General features: G+C 34.2%; 2 protein-coding genes across 2 annotated transcripts; both read left to right on the top strand.

Moving 5' to 3' along the window:
- The first annotated feature begins 356 nt into the window (after positions 1-356).
- LOC114258616 (U1 snRNP-associated protein usp106) lies at positions 357-20,714 on the top strand. Its single transcript, XM_028198602.2, has 14 exons — positions 357-690; positions 2,892-2,944; positions 3,526-3,694; positions 3,814-3,877; positions 8,377-8,456; positions 8,590-8,743; positions 9,023-9,084; positions 10,121-10,183; positions 10,589-10,647; positions 10,966-11,047; positions 14,186-14,229; positions 14,372-14,635; positions 15,418-17,656; positions 20,069-20,714. The coding sequence occupies exons 1-13, from the start codon at positions 544-546 to the stop codon at positions 15,434-15,436; spliced, it is 1,260 nt and encodes a 419-aa protein (XP_028054403.2). The 5' UTR covers positions 357-543; the 3' UTR covers positions 15,437-17,656; positions 20,069-20,714.
- Positions 17,141-20,149, top strand: LOC114258617 (uncharacterized). Its single transcript, XM_028198604.2, has 2 exons — positions 17,141-17,656; positions 20,069-20,149. The coding sequence occupies exons 1-2, from the start codon at positions 17,141-17,143 to the stop codon at positions 20,147-20,149; spliced, it is 597 nt and encodes a 198-aa protein (XP_028054405.2).
- Positions 20,715-21,452: the final 738 nt, after the last annotated feature.

The raw sequence follows: 21,452 nt of genomic DNA, 5'->3' as shown, positions 1-21,452 counted from the left end.
TTAACACCAAAAAAAAAAAAAAAAAATCACAAAAATCCACTACCAAACTAACCCTAATTTGTTTGGGAAAAAAAGACCCAGTCAAACATTTATCTATACTTTGCGTAAATTATATTGCGAGTGTTTGGAAACTTACTAGATTATTTCAGTCCATCACTATTTTTGTAAGATAAATTTTTTATATTTAAAAAAGTGATTGAATTTTTTTATAATTAAATATAATATTAGTGAGAAAAAAATAAAATAGTTACAAATTTAATGTAATATTTTATTTTATTAATTATTTTAACCTATTTTATTTTTATTTTTATTTTTATTGTGAATTTTAACCTAATTCCGCTAAACTCTCGCTTCCCAAACAGCCCTTATAATCTGCCGAAAAGAAAAGAAAAGAAGTAAAAAACACGATAGCATTAACTCTCGAACCCTTTTCCCCCAATTCTCTGTTCACAGCAAATGTTCACTCTTTAGAAAAACCCTAGAGAGAGAGAGAGAGAGAGAGAGAGCGCGCGCGAAGAAGTGTTGCTTTAGTGAGAGCAAGAGATGGATGCGCTAAGGAAGCAACTCGACGTGCTGATGGGAGCGAACCGGAACGGCGACGTGAGGGAGGTCAATCGCAAGTACTACGATCGTGACGTTTGTCGTCTCTTCTTGGTCGGCCTCTGTCCTCATGAACTCTTCCAATTAACTGTAAGTCCCATAATTTGATTTGATATCTCTATCTCTACATATATATATATGTGTTTATGATCAGTTATTATTGTAGCTATTTTTTTTTATTTGTTTTGTTTTGCTTTGTTTGATTTGAAATGGTTGGGTTATTAATAGAGCTATAAGGTTTCTTTCAGGGCAGATTAAGTTGTGGATTGAGCCCTAAAAGCGAGAGAGCTAGGAAAAGAAATGGAAAATAATTGTACTCGAATAGAATTAGGTTTCAAGAAGTAAAAAAAATAAAATAAAGGGAAGGGAAGGGTAATATGCACTTTCACCTTTGGACTGTGTGTCTCTCACTTTGTCCCCTAAGCTGTTGGTCGGTTCCAACAATTTTCGACAGTAGTTGTTGTGGTTGAGAAGGGAAAATGCTGAGGCAATCTGAACCGGTCCGAAACTCAACCCAATCCCGATGGTAATTCATGTAAATGTGAAAAAAAAGTTGATTAACCTAAAAAAACCATTCGCATTTGTTCTGCCACATCCCTGCACCTTTGCCAAAAAAGAAAAAGAAAGAGCGACCATCGCCATTCTTCCCCAGTCCCCTCCATGCCATCCCCACCTCCATATCCCCAATCATTGCTATGTTCACCATCATCCCCTACCTCCATAGCCCCAACCTGCCACCACCTTCACTATTGCCCTTTCCCAATACGGAGAGAGGAGGTAGAGGGAGATGGAAGTAGTGGAGTGGTGGCAGGTTGGGAGAATGGGTGAGGGAGGGGAAGAGGGTGTTGGGATTAAGGGTTTGGGCTAAGTTGGGACATTTTACAAAAAATACCAAAATTGACTCTTAATCCCAACGACAGATGTAATTGGATTGAAGCGGTAAAAGTCAAATAGTTTACGGGGCAAAGTGGGAGAATCTTTTCTTTGAGGACCAAATTGAGAAAATGTCCATACTTCAGGGGTGAAAGTGTAATTTACCCTATAATAAGAACAAATAATCATGTAGAATACAGTTGCTTCAATGAGTTTCTGAAAATGTTTAGTGAATTTGATCTAAAAAAGGTGGCTTCCATAAGTAGTTGTCAAATTCCATGATCAACTGGAGCCTAGTGCATTCAAACGCTGTGCCACCGCTTTAAAAATAAGAAAGGAAAAATGTTGTGAGATTTTGGTTTCATGAAACAATGTCAATCTGGAGTTATTAGGATCAACTATTTTTTTAATTGTTTTCATTTTCTTTGCTGCAAGACAGTTCATAAACTAGTTCTCTCTTTTGTTTTTTTTTTGTTTTTTTTTGCTTCTCTAGAATGCTATTTAGGTCTCATTTGGCAAGTGACTTTTTTAGTCAAAAAATCACTAAAAAAATAAAAAAGCCAACAACCTATACCAAAAAGTCAAAGATCCATTTTCTCTGTACTTTTTGCACATCTTTTCGTAAAAAATCAAAAAGTCATTCCAAACATACTAGTTTTTTTACATAATATTTTAGCCAAAAAGTTACTAAAAAGTCTGTTCCCAAACGAGGCCTAGTTGGAAAGTAATCTTATTAAAAAAAGAGGAAATATGAAACTTTGAACTTTGTGTTGATTTGGGACCAAAGACTAATGAAAAAAGTTATTCAATTATGTATTGTACGACTGTTTGCTTGGGTTGTTTTCCATCATTTTCATAATGAGACTTCAACTGTTTAAACCATTAGCCACTGGGTCTGTGTTGACTGTTGAAAAAAAAAAGACTCTGGCTGACAACATTAAAATTATTGGGAAAACTTGACAAATATAACTAGTTTTAAGTGGAAATTGATGGGGACTTGTTCCCATTGTTGGATAAGTCTTCATTATGATCAGACATTTGAGAAATAATAAGAGGGTGTTTGGCATGTGCTAAATTAGTATGCTTTTTGACTTTTTACGAAAAAACGTGAAATATGGGTTGGGGTTGAAGTAAGAGGTGATGTGATCCAAATGAGATGATTGTGACCCAAATAAGATAATGTGCCAAACAGTGCCCAAATTTGCTGTTTTAGTGAAAAACTTTGTATTGAGGACACTAATTATATTTAACATGTGCTGTAGTAATTCTTGAGTTTAATGTACTTGGATTCTCATGCATGTCAACAAACTATTGCTTTTACTTTCACATATTAGTTTTAGTGATATTTTAGTGCTCCTTTATGTACGCACTATATCACTATCTTAATATTTTTCTTTTGTACTTATTTTTCTCTCCAGAAAATGGATATGGGTCCGTGTCCGAAGGTGCACTCATTGCAGCTAAGGAAAGAGTATCCTTTTTTATCACATGAAACACCAATTGGTTCAATGTTTGTTCTTTCCCTTATGAATGATAAAGGATATATTTTGGTTGGTGACTAGAATGACATATTGTAGAGGTTGGTTTGGGAATATGCTATTTTAGTAACTTTTTGACTTTTCTGCTAAAATAGAAGGTGAAAAAAATTAGTATGTTCGGGATAATTTTTTGGTTTTTTATGAAAAAAGTGTAAAAAATAGAGAGAAGGGAATTTTTGATTTTTTTTTATGGTTCTTTGGCTTTTTAGCTTTTCAGTGACCTTTTGACTTTCGTAGGATGTTCCGAAACCAAGCCTATAAGTTCTTTCCTGGTTATGTATATGACATGTTGTATATACGTCTTTTTAGAATAGATGTAAATTATTTAGAAATTTACTTTCCAAATTCTCTCCCATTCATGTGACTTCTTCAAACATTTTATAAAATTAGAGGATCTAAGTGTCTGAATTGGGTGGTGCACTGGGTGAAGTTGAAGAGTATGTAACACAGGATGTCATACGTTGGAATGTAAATTTTTTAGAAATTTGGAATGTGTTACTTTAACTCTCTGCAGATATGAAGAAGCCAAAGCAAAAGGTCTCGATAACTATGATAGGGACTTGGAGGATGTTATCGATAGACTTATTGTTGAGTGTGATAGAAAAATTACTAGAGCTCTCAAACGTCTTGAGGATGAGGATGCAAAAGCTGCTATTGCAATTTCCGTGACTGAGGTTACACAGGTGATGGTTGAGGATGAGGGCACGTTCTAGTAGTTGTCATTTATTGCAGTTACATCTCCTATCCTTTTGTTATTTATTTGTTTTGTGTGTAATGGTTTGTTGATTTGTTTGAATTGCAGACACCTGAGATTATTGAGTTATCGAAACAGATCAGGGAGAAGTTGAAAGAAGTTGATCAATATGGTAAGTTCCTTTTGGATTAATGTACTTTTTCTACTTTATCTTTTGAGATTGAGAGGTAGGGTATTTCTTGTTATTCTAGTTTTCTATACTTATGTTGTTTGCGGCGTCTTGGTTCCAATTGCAGTCTTTGTAAATGCTGCATACTCAAATGTGCAAGATGTTTATTTGGGTGCTGGTTAATCTATTGTATCATATTGCATGTTGTATTGGTGGAAATATCTTTGTTTGCATTTGGAGCACTTGAACATGGTTTCTATTCATTTATGAAATGTGGATGGAAGAATATATTTATTTGGTAATGCTACAATAACCATCCCCTTTTATCACTTTTTATTTATCAATGAAAAAAAAACCCCTTTTACCGCTTTGATGTGACACACATATATTGGTTGGATATTAATGACAATAATGAGCCTCACATGAATGTTATTAATATTTAACCAATGTGTATGTGCCACATTTGTAATGTGGTAAAAGGAGATGGTCATTGTAGCATTACTCTATTGATTTTGAGTGGGGACTGGGGAGTTATATTGCTTGCTCTTTTTTGGCATTTTAACATGTTACAGGGCAGGAATCTTGAGAGTGGGGTAGCGGTGAATTGGGTTTCCATATAAATCTCGACAAATAAAACAATGACAAAAAATCCAGAACTTAAATGCAAGATATCTAAAACTAATAGCCTGGGCCCAATGACAAGTACAAGAATATTCATGCAATGGAAATAAGGAATACTTAGATGATATAGAATGGTTATGCAATAACTAACTGCAAAGAAAAGAGAGTAGAGGAGAAAGTCGAATGCTGAGATTTATAGGAGTTCAACATAATGCAAGCTGTTATTCACTCTCCATGGCTGTCTGTTGAGTCACCAATTTTTCTAAGAGCCTAAGCTATTAGGAAATGGGCCCAACAATGTATATCAAGCTATCTGACACCATCCCTCACGTGCAACCCCGTCTTGCATGTGGAGAGACAAACAGAATGAGAACCAAACAACAAAGCAGAGAGGAAGAAACCAAACGGAGATATAATACCAAATACTTACGAAGGGACCTGAACTAAAGATCTCTCTCAACCAGAGCTCTGATACCATGTCAAGTCACTAATTTTTCTTAAAGCCTAAGCTATTAGGAAATGGGCCCAACAATGTATATCAGGATATCTAACACTCTCCTTGGTGTGCAGTGATATTTTGTGTGTATTTGAAAAAGAGGCTAGTGACAAAATTACGTATTATAATATGATAATTACGTTCCATCTAAAATTAAAAAATACGGTATTGAGAGAGAGAGAGAGAGAGAGAGAGAGAGAGAGAGAGAGAGAGAGAACCTTGTTGCAAGTCTGACTCGAGAAGTAACTAATTGAAGCTGAAAAAGAAGAATTGAAGCTTGAAATCAATGTCTTCACAGATCGGAAGCCAATGAATTGTTGAATCAAAACCCTTGGTTTACTTCTATGTCGTATTTCTTAGACACCTCTCATTTTCCCTATGCCTAGGCCATTGAAGCGCAAAATGGGCAAAATGCATGTCTAAGGTGAACACCCAAGATATGTACACCAAGATGGCATCAAGCATAAAATTGAATGCCTTGAGGTGTTATTGCCCCACCTCGCCTCAGTGTGCGCCTCATCTTCACCTTTGAAAACAATGGCTCACATTTGATGTAAAAAAAACTTTCTAGCCTTTGACGTGGATGAAAGAGAAATTCCTCCCTTTCTCATCAATCTCATCCTCGGAACCATAGACTTCGATATGGGTGCAGTGTTTGTGTTTGACAAGTATCAGACATTGACACACCTCGTACACACGTGTCTACTTGTCGGACACACCACGTAGCGTGTCAATTTTTTTAAAATTATTCACTATGCTTGGTTACCACTTTTCAAAAACACTTTTCAGAAAATTCTACTTTCTTATTTTCCGTGTTTTTTTGTTTTTACTGAATTTTTAAAATATTTTGAGCAATTTTTTTAATTTTTAGACATACCTAACATAAATATACCTAAAAAGTAAAAAAAAAAATGAAAAAAACCTTTTAAAAATTCACTAAATACCAAAAATACAAAAAAATAAGAGAATTCAGTATATTTTTTATATTTTTATGTATTTATTAATTTTCAAAAATATTTTTTCACAAAATTTTTACTTTTTAGATACATCTAAGTAAGGTGCATCTAAAAAAGTAAAAAAAAGTTTAAAATTTTAAAAATATTCACAAAAAACAAAAAAACACGAAAACCAAAAAATTAAGTTTTCAAAAAACTTAATTCAAAAACTTAATTCAAAAAACTCAAACCAAACGCAGTGATTATTATTATTTTTTTTGCAGGATACATTGGGAACATTTTATAGACCCTGTCTTGTGTTTGGACATGCCTTGGAACACCTTTGTGGGGGTTTTTTTTTGTGTTTTTTTTTTTATTTTTAAAATTTATAATTTTAGAAAATTAATTTAGGATCAAACTAAAAATATGGAAACAAAGAGGGAAAAAATTACAATACACCCACATGAACATTGATATTTCTTATATGATTATATCTATGTGCTCCGTATTTATATTCATATACAAAGCAAATGAAGATATATAAAGAATATATTTTTTTTTGTCTTATTCCCACCTTGTCCGTATTCTAATTTTTTAAAAATTGCTGCCCTGTGTCCGTGCCCATATCTGTGCTTCTTAGATCCTAACCAATTTCAATTATATTCTGAATAATTTACACCATCTTATGTCTGAATATCATACAAAATATACGCAATATATGCAAATATTCTAGACACATTTGCGTACCTGTACCTAACTTCTTGATACATGTCCCATTATCCAAATAGTTAAGGTTAGGAAATTTGGAACTTGGACGCACTCGCACCTGATATTTGTACCCGAGTTTGTGTAAATGTAGTTCACAAATGATTTAAGGAGTAAATACGATATAATATTTAGTACACTAGGCTCCAAAGAGTTTATAGAAATGATGAAGCTCAATTGTTGAGACTTGAGAGAATGTTGGAAGTTAGGGCATAAGAACTTCATGCTCTTAAAGATTTGGTCTTTTCATCTTCAATTTCTTGTCCAAATGTGAGTAATGATCTTTTTTTAAGTCTCTCGTTTGTTTTTGAATATTGGTTGTAGTTGAGGAGCATTTAATGTGCTTATAGCTGTTGGGATTCTGAACTATGCCTTCTTGGTTTTGAAATACCATCACATGTGGTTGACTCTATCTTTGAAGTGGTCAACCCTTTTCTGCAAGGTTGTTCTTGGCAATTTGGGAGTGACTCTATATCAAGGGGTTAATCCTTTTTTGTAGGACAGAAAATCTGGGGGTCCTCTGTTCTTGGGGATTCACCCCTTTTAATCACGGATCGATCCTTTTCCGTAGGTCTAAAAATGGATGCTTGCAGGAGTTTGGGGCCAATTCTAAACAATAAGGGGTTGGGTTCTTTTGTGGCTTCTCCTGGAACAAAACTATTCCAAATCCAACTGAAACTCATACGTAGCTCCATTACAAGCTAGATTTAAATCTTTCATGCACAAGGACCTTATGAAAAGGTCTCCACCATTTTAAACTTGAAGGAGCAAAATCGAAATACAATTTTATTATGTGAAGGTTCTAATCTTTTCAAAACATGTAATTGACATACTTCTTCAAATATTTAACAAATATTTTCATCTATGTTTTGTTATCATCAAAATCAAATAATGAATCCTTGGGACTAACATGAAGATTAATTCCCTGTTAGCCATAGGTGCTCTTTGAGTATATTTTATTATTCAGTTAGTTCCTTTATCTATTTCCAAATGTGGGCTTGATGGGTTTCTCCTGTAATTCATGCTTGACATTTGTGATATTTAAAAATTTCTTAATTTTATTTGCAGCTTAGATTAGGGTATTACTGAATATTGCTTTATTCATTACTGGGATTTTGGCTGTTATTATGGGCTGTCGTTGCGGTGGAAAAAAAATTATTGACCTACTGCCCTGATGGTTACAAATTGATTGTGATGCCCTTTCCAAGAGGAAAAGTATTGTGGTTGTAACTATTTGCTTGAACAGAGAATCTCAGGTTGTGTGAAAAAGTTGTGACCATGTACTCATTGGGAAAAAAAATCATGATGAAAGAGATAATGAAGAAGATACAAGTAAATTCTGTAAAGGAGGACAGGACCATAGTAATCTTATATGTGACAAAAGATGACAGAAGTGTGGTGGTTGATGATACGACAGTTGGTTATAGAAGTCACTGGAATTGGTTTTTCTATTTAAGCGTATACTTCTTTTCTTTCATAAAATTGTACCGAACTACTGATATTAGATTCCTCTAGGTATGGTTTTCCTGGTATGGCTTTGGCTTATTGTTTCGTATTTTGTTTACAATATTTATCTACTATTGTGGAGTCAGCAGGGCCCTTGAAATCCTTCACAATGGGTGGAAAAGTTAGCTGATATGGACTGCTAATGAGGCTTGTAAATATATATATATATATTTTTGCAGATCTGGAAGGCAAGACAGATATGAAAATTCGAGCTTTGGAAATAGTGGAAGAACTCAGAACAAAAAGAGCTGACAAACAGGTGAGCTTCTTGACATATATAGCTTGTCACTATTGAATTATTGTTGATATGCTGTCACGTCATTTTTTTTTCTACCTAGAATAAAATTTGCTATACGTGTATGTGTTAAATGATAATAATTTTCCTGCGGCAGTCAATTCTTCTTTTGGATGCGTTCAACAAAGATCGAGCTTCTTTACCTCAGCCCCTTCCAAACCCGCCACCATTGGCCCCCTTGCAAGTAGTTGTCCCTGATCCTCATACACAAGAAATGATAAATGAGAAGCTGAAGAGAGCAGAAGATCTTGGTATGCGAATCAGTAATTTTATAGAAGTTCAATATGTTCTGTTGCATTTCTTGGTTACTTTTGTAAAATAACAAATTAAGCCTTGTCCCTCCACTTTTTTCTATTCGATCTCCTTGTCCTTTCTTAAGTGTTCCTATAAATAAATGGCCTGCTGGAATCAATATTAAATTCATGCATACAATTTAAGGATAATAGTTTTAGTTTTATACCATCCTTTTCTTTCCTTACTGCCTTGTCATGGGCTTATTGTATATTTCTATATGTTTATTACATTTTCAGGTGAGCAAGGAAGGGTTGATGAAGCACAAAAAGCATTGGAAGAGGCTGAAGCACTTAAGAAGGTTTTAAATTTTCTCTTAAGAATATATCTTAATATTAATAATCAAACATTTGAGTTTCATGTTTCTATTGACACTGCCTAGCCTTGGACTGTGAAATTGCAATATGTCGATCTATCTGTTTTATTTTAAGATTTTAAAAATTACAACTAATTGCTGATATACCAGAAAATATTGCTTTTCACTGACAGGCACGACTTAAATTACGAATGAAAAGCTCATACCATTGGTATAAATTGCATATATTGCATGATATATCACAGGTTTCATAAAAAATCGCACTTATTTGAATAACTAAATCCTTATTAAATTGAAGAGCCATATGGATCATTCTACAAGCTATATGGATCCACTATCATATAGTTTTTGGCAAGATGGCTACCCTATGTTAACATAGGTAGGTTTGGATTCCATCAGTGTCCACCACTTGGGTCTCATTTGACTGCAGTGCGGTGGCTTGGAAGCACTTATTAGCAGACAAAATGCGGTTTTGTGTGTTTGCTTTCATGCTAAAACTATTTCAGATAAAAATAAATGATGAAAGAAACAAAAGGCTCAAAACTTTTCTTGATGAAGCAGCTTCTGCAGAAGCAGTTCTTAAAAAATACTTCATTAGAAGCTACTGCAATACCAGATTGGCACTTTAGCAGTTTTTGGGATTTCAAAAATGTTTTATATGAGTATAGTATTGTGACTGTTTGAACAACTCATTAATGGTATTCTAACTAATCTAAGTGGTTCCACTTGAGAAAATTGAAGTGCCCAAACACTTTATTCAAAAACTTTGATTCAAAATTTGCATTGTTTATTAGTAATCTCTATGTCTTTTGGAAAAAGTGGAAACTAAGTGCATGTAATATATCCATCCACATTATCTGTAATTTTTCCATTAGGATTATCTTTCTTTAAAAAATTAAAATAAAATATCCTAGTGTCCAGGACAAGTTCCTATGCTTTAATTTTCCTTCCTTTCTGCCTTTTGTTGATGAGATTTGAACTTTGCTCTCGATTTGTGCTCACATATCTACGATGTCTTCAGCTGGCTCCCAGACAGGAACCCGTTTTGGATTCCTCCAAGTACACTGCTGCCGATGTTCGCATTGTGAGTCCTTTTTTCCCTGTGCTTCTTCTAATCTTCTTGTCATTGTTGGAAGAGTCTTATATTTTTCTAACAATTTTTACCATATTAAGTATTGTTTTTCATTTGCTTTTAGCCACAATTCTAGTCTTCATAACAATGTTAAGAGCTAACTTATAAGTCCATTTGACAAATGTTGTGAACTGGTTATTTTAAAGCTTACTATTTAGAACAATGCGTCATTAAAGTTTGAAAATTTGCTGGCTTGAAAACTGAGTTATTATCTTTTTTATTTTTATGGAAATGCATTAAGTTGGTTGTTAGATATAAGGTTTCTACTTGGGATTAGAGTTTGAAAAAAAATTGTAGTCTTTGACAATGTATGACATGCACATGTATTCTAATCTTACAATTTTGATGTTCTCATAGACTGATCAGAAGCTACGTGTCTGTGACATTTGTGGAGCGTTTTTGAGCGTTTATGACAGGTAAATTTTCTTTCTATTTCTCAAGAATTGCAAATACAATTTGTAGCTTTTTAAGGACAACAAGAACTAGTATTTGGGGTTTTAAGTACTTCAGCTTTTGACCTGGCAATTATACCTCCTTGTCACCAGCAGGCTTTTGGGCCCAGTTTTTCGAGGATAAACTTTTGCAGCTACAGAATGTGCGTCTTTTACTGTTTTATGCTTGTAGATCATGCTATTGTTAGCTAGAAACTTATGGGTTGATGTATTACATTTTTGTTATCATTTTAGGGATTTGAATATTTGTAGTGCTATTTTGATGCTTTATGTGGTTTTCAGTGACCGCCGTTTAGCAGATCATTTTGGAGGAAAGCTTCACTTAGGCTATATGCAAATCCGTGAGAAGTTAGCTGAGCTTCAAGTAAGATGATCTATTTCCATGCCTTTTTGGGTTGGTTTTTTGGGGCTATTGACTTTTTCATCCTATTATGAGGCCTTTTAAGACAGAATTGCAAACAAGATGTTTGGAACCTTGCATAATTCTGTTTTGATGTGGGATCCTTGCTTTTGCTTTTTTATCTATTTCATTGAATGCATAGTTCTTGCCATTTGCAAATAGGCATCAAAAGCAGTTTTTCAAAGCAATGCTGTAGTACTAAGTGGGGTTTACATTAGTTTAACCGTTTGTGTATCTGGTATATACTCAAAGTTGGTACTCTGAATATGTTGATTCAGGTGCTGGTATAAATGTTTCAGTTTCTCTGTAGCGATTCTCAGTTAATATGCTTCTGTGAGTTTTTCTTAACTTGGAGAAGAGTGTGTTGCCATATTTCAACTGTCTTTATATGGATATGGATTTATATTGAGGTTCCCCATATTAGAGAAGTTTGAAGTCCTGTTGCTTTTGTATCTTCATTGACTTTCAACAGCACAGACAATCACGGAATATGGTTAAAAAGAACCAGTACTTAGTATTGGAGTCACTAGGAACAAACAAAATCTGCTTAATGCATGCTTGTGCCTAAGAAGAAGTCGTCAAACTTCAGCCAGTTGCTTGATAGTTGACATCTAATTTGGAGTAAGGCTGTAAACAAGTGGAGTAGCTCAAATTTGTTCGAGCTTATCTCTTTTGCATCTTGTAGTTTGTCCAGCAAAGGTACGGATACCGAGCTTAAGTGATCTGCTGCAAGCTTGTTTGGACTCAACTTCTCACAGCTTTACTTAAATTCACACGGAACTGAGTAAAATCATATAATAGTAATCCCTGTCTGTTTGCTACCTTTTTTCTTTGAAGTGTTCTAGAACTCCATCAGCTGTGTTATTCTGTAGCTTGTCTTCTGATTTGACCTACTCAAGGGTCCTCTTCAACCTTGAATTACGACAAGAACGCTCCTTGTCTTTTTTAGGGGTGGTTCTATTTCCACACAATCTTTTCTCATTTCACACATTATTTTGTTTCGCATATTAACTATTGAACAAAACTATATGGTTCGGAAAACAACTTCCAACCAAAAACCCATGATTCGGCTGTACCTTTGGTTCGGAAGTTTATATCCAAACCATAGATTTTTGTTTAGAAGTTGATTTCTGAACATGTAGTTTTGTTTGGTAGTTGATATCCAAACTAAACATAATGGTGAATCGAGGAAAAATGACGTGTGGAGATAGAAGCTCCCCTTTTTTACTTGACAAAGTGAAAATTTTGTTCTTTACCTTTGTCAGTTCCTGAAGAAGCGAGGTTAGCATTCCAGATTCTGTTAGTCAAGCCAAGCTGAGGTGAGCTGGCTGAAGCCCAATTGGCTTAGCTGAAATTGGAGCTGAGCTCCAAGGATGCTTAACATGCAACCAAGCTCACGCATCACCTTCCTTTTAGCAAGTGACCTTGAATGGCCATATACATGGCTTGGCTTGTTTTTACTCGCATTGGAGCTTTTGTGAACTTTTTTAAATTGAGAATGGTATTGTCAGTTCTGTCTATGTTAATTGTCAATTACCTGGTTCCTGTTTGTGCTTGTTGACCTAATTAGAAAAATAAAACATAATATATATTTTTTTATATACAAATATCGCTAGTTGATTTATATTGGTATCGTACCTTGTTAATTTATGGTTTTTGTGTGTCTCTGTAAACGCGTATGCATACTGCTGTTCATTTACCATGAAAGGGAAAAAACCATATGTATCCCACAGTCACTTGAGAGAATTTTGACTCTCTTAGCTGGACGACTCCAGAGTGTGGGTATATCACAGCTTTGTACCGAGCATATAACTTTAGAAATTTCTTAAATAATATTTCATCATTCAGTTTATTGTTATTTTCAATGGTTATTTATATGTCATGCATCCATCCATCATTATATCTTTTTTAGAATTAAGTCATCCAATTCCATTTTTATGTTTAAAATTTTCAAAGGCTTCTTGTTGACCTGGTGCTTAAACTTGTGTTTGTTTCAAAGCTTTTAGCTTTCTGTTTTGACCTTGAAGGTGTACCTGATCGTGTGCCATCTCCACTGGAGTTTTGTTGCTTTATTTTTTTGTGCCTTCTGATATCTAAGAAAGTTCTTGTTCAGTTTCTATTTTATGTCACGCGTTCACCTTTGTTATGCAATTTAAGTGAAGTGATACAAAGAGATAAAAGTTTATTTTGGGATTTTTAGTTTGATGTTCCAGCCCAAAAAGTGTTGTCTAATGTGGGAATGTTAATTTTTATTGGGCTTGTGGGGTTTCACTTTTGTGTTGGACTTGGTTCATTCAACTCCAAATTCAAAGACTTGCTTGTTGAAGCCTTGGAGTTGTTAAAGGTTGATGTAGTGACTTGACTGTAATTATGATCTGCTTGAGAATCTCCGTGGGTATTTAACATGGGGAAGATTTCTGTTGCTCTTGAAAATTAATTTAGTCTTGGCAATTAGCTTCATGATCTTGATTTGTATATAATATATATAATTTTGAACATTAGAAAATCTTGTATTTTATATTTTTTTATGAAATTGTAAAAGAAGGAAAAGAAAGAAAACTTGTTTGTTTTGTATCTCAAAATACAATTCTTGAAAAGAAATTTCAAAATTTTGTTTGGTTTCCAAAAATCACTCTTTCCTACACATCAATCAATCACTTTTCTCTCTCCTCTCTCCTTCTCAATCACTTTTTTTCTCACACACATCTACTCAATTACAACAAAATATCAAATAATTCCAAACTCCCAACTCCAAAATTATTTTCAAAATATACAATCAAACAAACAAAAAAAATTTCTAAACTCTCTCCCCAAATTTTTTTTTTGAAAATTTATTTCAAAACACAAACCAAACACACACACCATTAACTTTTGAGTTTTTTCATTGCATTTGCGTTTCTACTTTTCTGCATCATTGAAGTGGTTCTTGGGTGGGAGTTGAACATATTCTTGTTAACTATACTTGTAGACACCAAAGCTCATATGGTTTACGGGTGAGTATACTAGCTTTTGTAGCATGTAAATTGCTGTTTAATATCTCTAGCTTGAAGTGAAATTTTTGTCGAAGAGGTGTTTCAAGTACTTTCGTGGTTAATTTTTCAGGAAGAGAGGAACAAGAAACGGAAGGCCTTAGAAGATGAGAGAAGGTATTCTAGATTCATTTTCTTAATTTTCTTTTCCTTTTTTTCCGGAGGGTTTTAACCATCACTGGGTTGGGGTCCTGGGTTGCTTGAATATCAGAAATTGGCTTTGGTCAAGCCCTTTTTAACAGTTATTTTTATTCTGCAGATCAAAAGAACGAAGCCAGGAACGTGATAGGGGAGTGAGCAGGGATCGGGATCTGGGAGACAGCCGTGAACGGGGGAGGAATTATGATCATAGGAGTAGAGATTATGATAGGTATAATGATCGTGATCGTGATCGTGATCGTGATCGTGGGCATGATCGAGAGCGTGACAGAGAGAGAGATCGGTCTCGCAGCTATGATTCAAGGAGTCGCAGGAGGTCACGGTCACGGTCAAAGGAACGCTCCAAGGATTATGATCGCCACAGGTACTTGACACTCATGGTTCATGGCTCATGGCTCTTCCCAGTAATAAATAAATAATGCCAGTAATAAATAAACCAAAAATAAAAAAGTAAAAATTATCTGGCATTATCAAGGGTTTATTACTTTACGTAGAATTTGGTTTTAAACTAAGAAGCAGGGAAACAGGCACATGACATAGACATGCCGACACTCAAATTTTGAAAATATATAGGGCACAATACATGGGAGACATGTGCAAAATATATTTGCGGCCCTCCACACACTCTCTCACTCTCTCTCTCTCACATGGTTTCACCCATGATCTCCATAACAGTTTTAATTGCACACAACTGTAGATGTACTCTTCTAGTATATATGTACACGTGTATGCAACATTTCTAGTTTGTTTTTTTAGCTTTAATGCATGTTGTGTTCTTAGTACACTCAGCCTGAGTAGTCTGTAGTAAGTACTAACATCTGTTAAAATAAGTGTTCTTATCATAAATTTAGAACATTTGTCTGTCATGTTTAGACTCTGGTAATTGAAGACCTCAGTATTCTCACGTATCCAAGGGTTTCTGAGTTGACCATTATGCCAATGTTGCCTTAAAACACCAGACACATCACAACATTTTGCATTTTCAGAAAATAGAACCAACATACATACCATGGGGTATTTTGCTACCGTTTCAGTTTCTATTATTTTCATTGTTCTGCCTCCTTGCCTGCATATATGGCAATGTAGTTTTGTATTTCTGTACCAATTTTGATTTGTCTGTAATAATTTGCCCAATCTTTTCATCAGGCGTTATGATCGGTATTAGCTGACGAGTCCAGCTGAACGGATGAATATGGAAATTGGTGTCCTTGTCTCGGTCAAAGGGATAGAAGTTCTGTATGGGGAGAAATGATGTCTGCTTTGCATTGAGTTAATATATATTTATCTTTTTTCCGTCCTAGTGGATTTCGTGGATTTGATATGTCTTTTGTTATCAGTAGAAGACTACTGTATCTTTATAGATTTTTGTTATGCTGTCTTTTGTATTATACCATTATTGGCTTAGTAACCCTTTCCTTTGTACTTAGCCGGCTAATCTGCACGTTATGCTGGTTCATCTTTATCAGTGGCTTTAAGCATGGTTGTCATTGGAAGAACATCCACATCGCTTGCAGTAGAATTGTACGTGGTTTGGGAACAAATCACAGAATCCAATTTCTTAGACTGGCTCGAACTTGAGCAGATAGAAATGTGAACCAATTTTGAACAGAGCTTGCTTAGTTCCGAGTATTGCCTAAAGCTAGTTTTACAGTCTACACCTGTCTCTCTCGATTTGGGACTGGTTATGGAAAATGGTTTATTTATTTATTAGTATTATTAATTTTTTCCCCCAAAATCTAAAACGGAGTTTGAGCTATCATGTACAAGTGGCTTTTAAGGGAATGAGTTTATACCACCTTAATATAAAATAGCGTTTTATGAGAAATGGGTCTTTTTTCGTTTTAGATTGGCATCATGTGAAATGGGTCTTTTAACAGCATTTTTAAGAACAGTGATATTTTGCCAAATAATTTTAAAATTGTCTTGTTTTTTTTTTTTTTTTTTAAATGATTTATATTTTTAAAAATATTTTAGCTAAAAAATACATAAGCTTTGCGTAGTTCTTGTCAATTCCTTTTAAATTTGGGAAACTAGCATTTCAATATAGAAGATTAAAAATATTTGCAAATTGGTGGGGTGTAAAGTTTTAGCATGTTTGAAAACTCATTAAAAATTTACACCCACGAAGATTCTCACTATTTTGTAAAATTCTTTCCCATTTTTCGCAAACATGAAAAGAAAAGATTAGAAAAGAATTGTGTCCCTTTCATAGTCCATTTGAATTTCAAGAAGAAAAGAAAAAGAAATGCTTTCATGGTCTATTTGAATTGGTTGATTCAAGAAAAAAAGAAAGAAATGTGTCCCTTTCACGTTCTGTTTGAATTTCAAAGAGGATAGAAAATTTCTCACGGGAATAAATATGACAGATATGGAATGAAATGAGAGAATATGAAAATAAATTCATTACTCTTATAATTTTTATTTTAAATCTTTGCGCAAGTAAAGACATATAAATTATTATTTTTTTATTATACCAAAACTACTCTAGATATAAAAGAAATAAGGGTAAATTAAAATATATATTTTTTAAACTAGGACTTATTTTGCACTTTACCCTTTTAAATTTTGTAATTTATTCTTTCTTTTTTTTCATTAAAGTAGTTTAATCAAACAAAAGGTAAATCTTTTTATTTTTTATTTTTCTTCCCTTATTTCTTTTGTTTATCAAACAAGAGTGACAGAAAAAACAAATTTTATTATTAGTAATTTTTTTCTTTCCCAGCTACCAAACAGAGTGTCACTTTCTCGTCCCCTGATTCCTTTTCTTTCCGCAAGTTTCAAACACGGCCTTGTGGCCTTCGTTCTACAACCCAACTCCAAAGCTCCCCCTTTACCTTCCCATCCTTCTCCCCTAACCCTAACCCATCAAATGGGTGGTTCAAATCTTGCTATTCCAATCACAATCATTGCCTTTATCACCTTCTCATATTACCCAATCCCTTGTTCATCATCACCATCATCATCAATCTATGAAGTTCTTGGGTCACATGGCCTCCCTACGGGTCTCCTCCCAAAGGGCATAACCAATTTCACCATCGACCCCTCCACAGGCCACTTCGAAGTCCGATTACCCGAGGCCTGCAATGCTAAATACGAAACTGACTTTCACTACGACTTCAATGTCTCTGGAACTCTTCGCTATGGCGAGATCGGCCAACTTTCCGGTGTCTCTGCCCAGGACCTCTTCCTTTGGTTCCCCGTCAAGGGCGTTCGAGTCGATGTCCCCAGCTCCGGACTCATTTACTTCGACGTTGGTGTTCTACGCAAGCAATTCTCTCTCTCCTTCTTTGAAACCCCCAGGGATTGTACTCCCGGTCATCCTGTTTCCTTGGTTGATCTCGATTTTGTCTTTTTCGCTGATGATGCTCGAAATCGAATTGTTCAGGTCAATAATATGATCTAATTTTAGCTCCTTTTCTTTTTCTTTCTTTCTTTTCTTTTCTTTTTTTTTTTTTTTTTTTTTTTTTTTTTTTTTTTGGGTTGATAGGTATATGTATTTACATCATAAATATATTGATAGGTGCTTATTATATTCATGTATAATTGTTATATTTTTGGATTTAGGAATTTAGCTTCTTCTTCTTTTTTTTTTTCTTTTTAAATTTTATGTATGTATGTATTTTGGTTTATGTTTATACATGATGAATTTATTAATAGGTGTGTGTAGATATGTGTGTGTGTGTAAGTCTGTATATATACAAGATGAATTTTAATGCTTTTTCGAATTCCTTTTGGGTTGTTGTAAGTGGTAGTATTTTGTTACTCAATATTGCCCCCTTGATGTTGATATCGGACTCTTAATTTCTAAAATTTTAGGTTTCATGTTAAGATTGGGTAATAAGTTTGGTGGGAAATGGTGATAACTGCCAAGAAATAGAACTCTTAGGTTGGGTTTGGATCATGAATTTGAGAAGGGATTTAGAACAGAAAGGGACAATTTACCTTCCTTTTCCATTCTCCTTTCTAAATCTCTACTCAAATTCATAAAACACACATAGCGATAGTTTATAGGTTTCATTTCTCACCGACAAATTGATTGGGGGAATCTCTAAATAATACTGTTGGACATCCCACTTATCATAATTAAAATTAAAAAAAAAACCATTTTGCCCCTATATCAAGTTTTCAAAATGGACAATGTTCTATATGTTTTATTTATTTATTTTTAAATTCCATTTTATACCTAAGGTCGCCATCCTCTCCAGCTGCCATCCCTTACAATCGCCGCCGCCCCCTCTCCCTGTCGCCCCCTATCGCCACCCACCTCCTTTTTCTACTACTACTACTATTACTACTACTGACTACTACTACTACTGACACCACCTCTCTCTCTCTCTCTCTCTCTCTCTCTCTCTCCTTGCAACACTCTCTCCCCCCTTAAACTCATGGTGGATGGTCAGGGCCGGTTAGCGGGGAAAAGAGAGGTGGAGTGGTGGGCAAGTTGCAGCGTTGGGTGAAGGAAGGGGAGTGGCCAGCAGGGATGGATGTTGTTGGGTGGGATTGGTAGGGTAAACTTGCAATTAAATGGAGTGTTGAAAAAAGAGGTGAGTAAAATTGAAATTTGAGATTTGGGTGCCCAACAAACTTATTAAGGTGCATGTAGAGGCTCCCAATGGCTGGCTGTGCACTTTTCATAATAATGAGATTGCCCATTCTCATTAAAATACAGAGAAAATAAAAAGAAATCTCACTCATATGCATATATCACATATTTTGGTTTTTTACTCATTTAAACATGATAGTGAGGAAATGGAATTTTTTATACCCCTCTTTTCTTAACTGATGAATCTTTTCTTTCCTTTTCTTTTCTCACCCTATGATCTAAATGGAGACTAAGAGATTTCAATTTGGTGTTTGTTGAGTATGTTGTTACCTAATAGTTCTAAGGTTTTGGGGGTATAGTTTTTGGGGTTAAATTAATTGTTATATTGTTTCCTTTTGTGCAATGCTAATGTCCTGTGGTATCAAGTTATTTTTTGCTGTGTCCATTGCATGGCATTGTGCCATGGAAGTCAATGATTCTTTCTTTTGATTCCTGGTCCCCAATGATTTTATGTATATATAGCATCATATTTTTTTTCTATATGCATAGGGTGAGGTATTGAGATAGGATATATTAAATTGATGCCATTATTTTGGCTGTTGATGTATGTGTTGTTTCAAATTTTCCTGATATTTTTTTTAGACTGTTGCCTTTTGCTACAATGGCTCTATTTGTGATGATGAATTGTCTTGAACTAAAAAGTACAGGCACTTCTAAGAAGGTAATGTGTCGTGTCGGACACTAACACGACATGATACTCATCAGACACTTCCCAACATTTAGACATACATGAAACACATTGCAAGTTTGAATTTAATAACTTGGAATCTAATGATAAAACAATAATAATGTAATTTTATATTTATTCTCCTCCTTTAGACTTTAAATATTATTATTTTTGACTTAAATATTCATAAAAAAGATATATAATAACTTTTTATCCTTATATATAACATTTAATAAATATATAAAATTATATATTTTGCACATGTCTCCCATGTGTCGTGTTTTTGTCATGTTAGGAGTCCATGTCCATGCTTCTTAGGTCCTGTATTGGCATATGGTGCATGTTTGATTGTACAATGGAACAGTCCAATCTCCTTGAGACGTTGAGACTCCTATAATATTTATCCATTAATTAATGTTCATTTATTTGATCAGTTTCTTATTTCTATGCACGTGTTTCTTGATTTGAATTTGTTCGAGAGTCTACTACACATATTTGTACTAAAGTCTATTGTCATTCTGTTGCAGAATCAACCTGATAATGAACTTGGACAGGAAAGTGTATCCGGGGCTGTTTCTGAAAGCGGGACTGTGAAGACAGAGAGGTAGTTTACAAAGTTCAAGAGCTGACTTGGTGGTTTTTCCTGTTTGCCTTAAAGAGTTCTTAAGCGTGGACTATGCTTCCGTTATGCATGCTTGGTTGCCAAAAATGTAAGACTTTTTTGCATGATTGTGTCTATGCAAGGCAGGTTATGCAAATTTATACTAATATAGTCTACAGCTAAGTTGCTGAAACTTCGTTAGGCTCTTTTTGATTTCTGAAAATGCCTTCCACACAGGAGCAGTTATGCCATAAAAATTGCTTCAGTTTTTGCCCCCCATAAAAATCTCTCAACTGCTGCGGGTTGTAGATTTGATATCACACATCGTGTATGCACAACCAGTAGTTTTGATACAGAGGATAGGAAGATCTAGGTAATGAGAACTAGGTGGTACCTATGTAGGGTGTTTGTTTGGTTATGGTGGTTTTGGATTGTATATGTGTTATTTGTTTATGTTCTCTTCTGATCATATTACTATACACCACCAAGCTGCATTGAGCTATTGTAAATGGACAAAGTTGTATGTATTTGCATATTTTATTTTATTTGAGCTTTGTGTTTTTCTTGACAAAGAAGCTAATGATTCTTCTTTTTTTGCTCTTTTTTTTTTATTTCTCTCTGCTGTCACTATTATTTATGTCCATATTGTCCTCTATTTATTCCAATTCCTTCTTATATAATGGTTTGAACTTCCAGAATTAGTGGGTGTGCTCTTGTTGCTGTTAGAATTTTTATTATATTTTAAGATAAAATAATAAAATTTTAACCTCTCAATCCAAGAGTTAATAGGGCACTTTAATCCATTCAAATACTCAACCCTTCACCTATCCACTTTTGTCTAGGGAAAAAAAAAAACTCTTAAAGTTAATTTCATTCAATATTCTAATTTCAAATATTTTCCTCAATTAGGTTTTTAATAAAAATAGAAGACAACTTCCTAGTCAGATTATTATTACTTTTTTGGGGTTATAATGTATAACTAAATCCATAATTATTGGATTTTGCAAAAATATGAAAATGCTCTCAAATTGTCATAATTACAGAGTAAGCATTACTATCTTAAAATTTATAACATGGTATCTAATTATAATTTAAGTAGGAAAAATATTCATTTATTGATGTAAAATTGAAAAATAAAAACCTTTATTTATTTAAAATTAACATTTTTATTACAAAATCCTAATTTATTTTAAACCCTTCTATTTTCAAAATTACAAAATCAATCCAAAACTTTTGAAAACCACAAAAATAAATGCATTTTTTTATTTTTTATGATTAAAACATTCATTAATAAGAGTTTAAGTCACAGA

The sequence above is a fragment of the Camellia sinensis genome, chromosome 8, assembly GCF_055761805.1.
Source record: "Camellia sinensis isolate YWXY chromosome 8, ASM5576180v1, whole genome shotgun sequence".
In the NCBI taxonomy this organism is placed as follows: domain Eukaryota; kingdom Viridiplantae; phylum Streptophyta; class Magnoliopsida; order Ericales; family Theaceae; genus Camellia; species Camellia sinensis.
The sequence above is the reverse complement of the archived record's forward strand: the minus strand, read 5'-3'. Positions and strand labels throughout refer to the sequence as shown.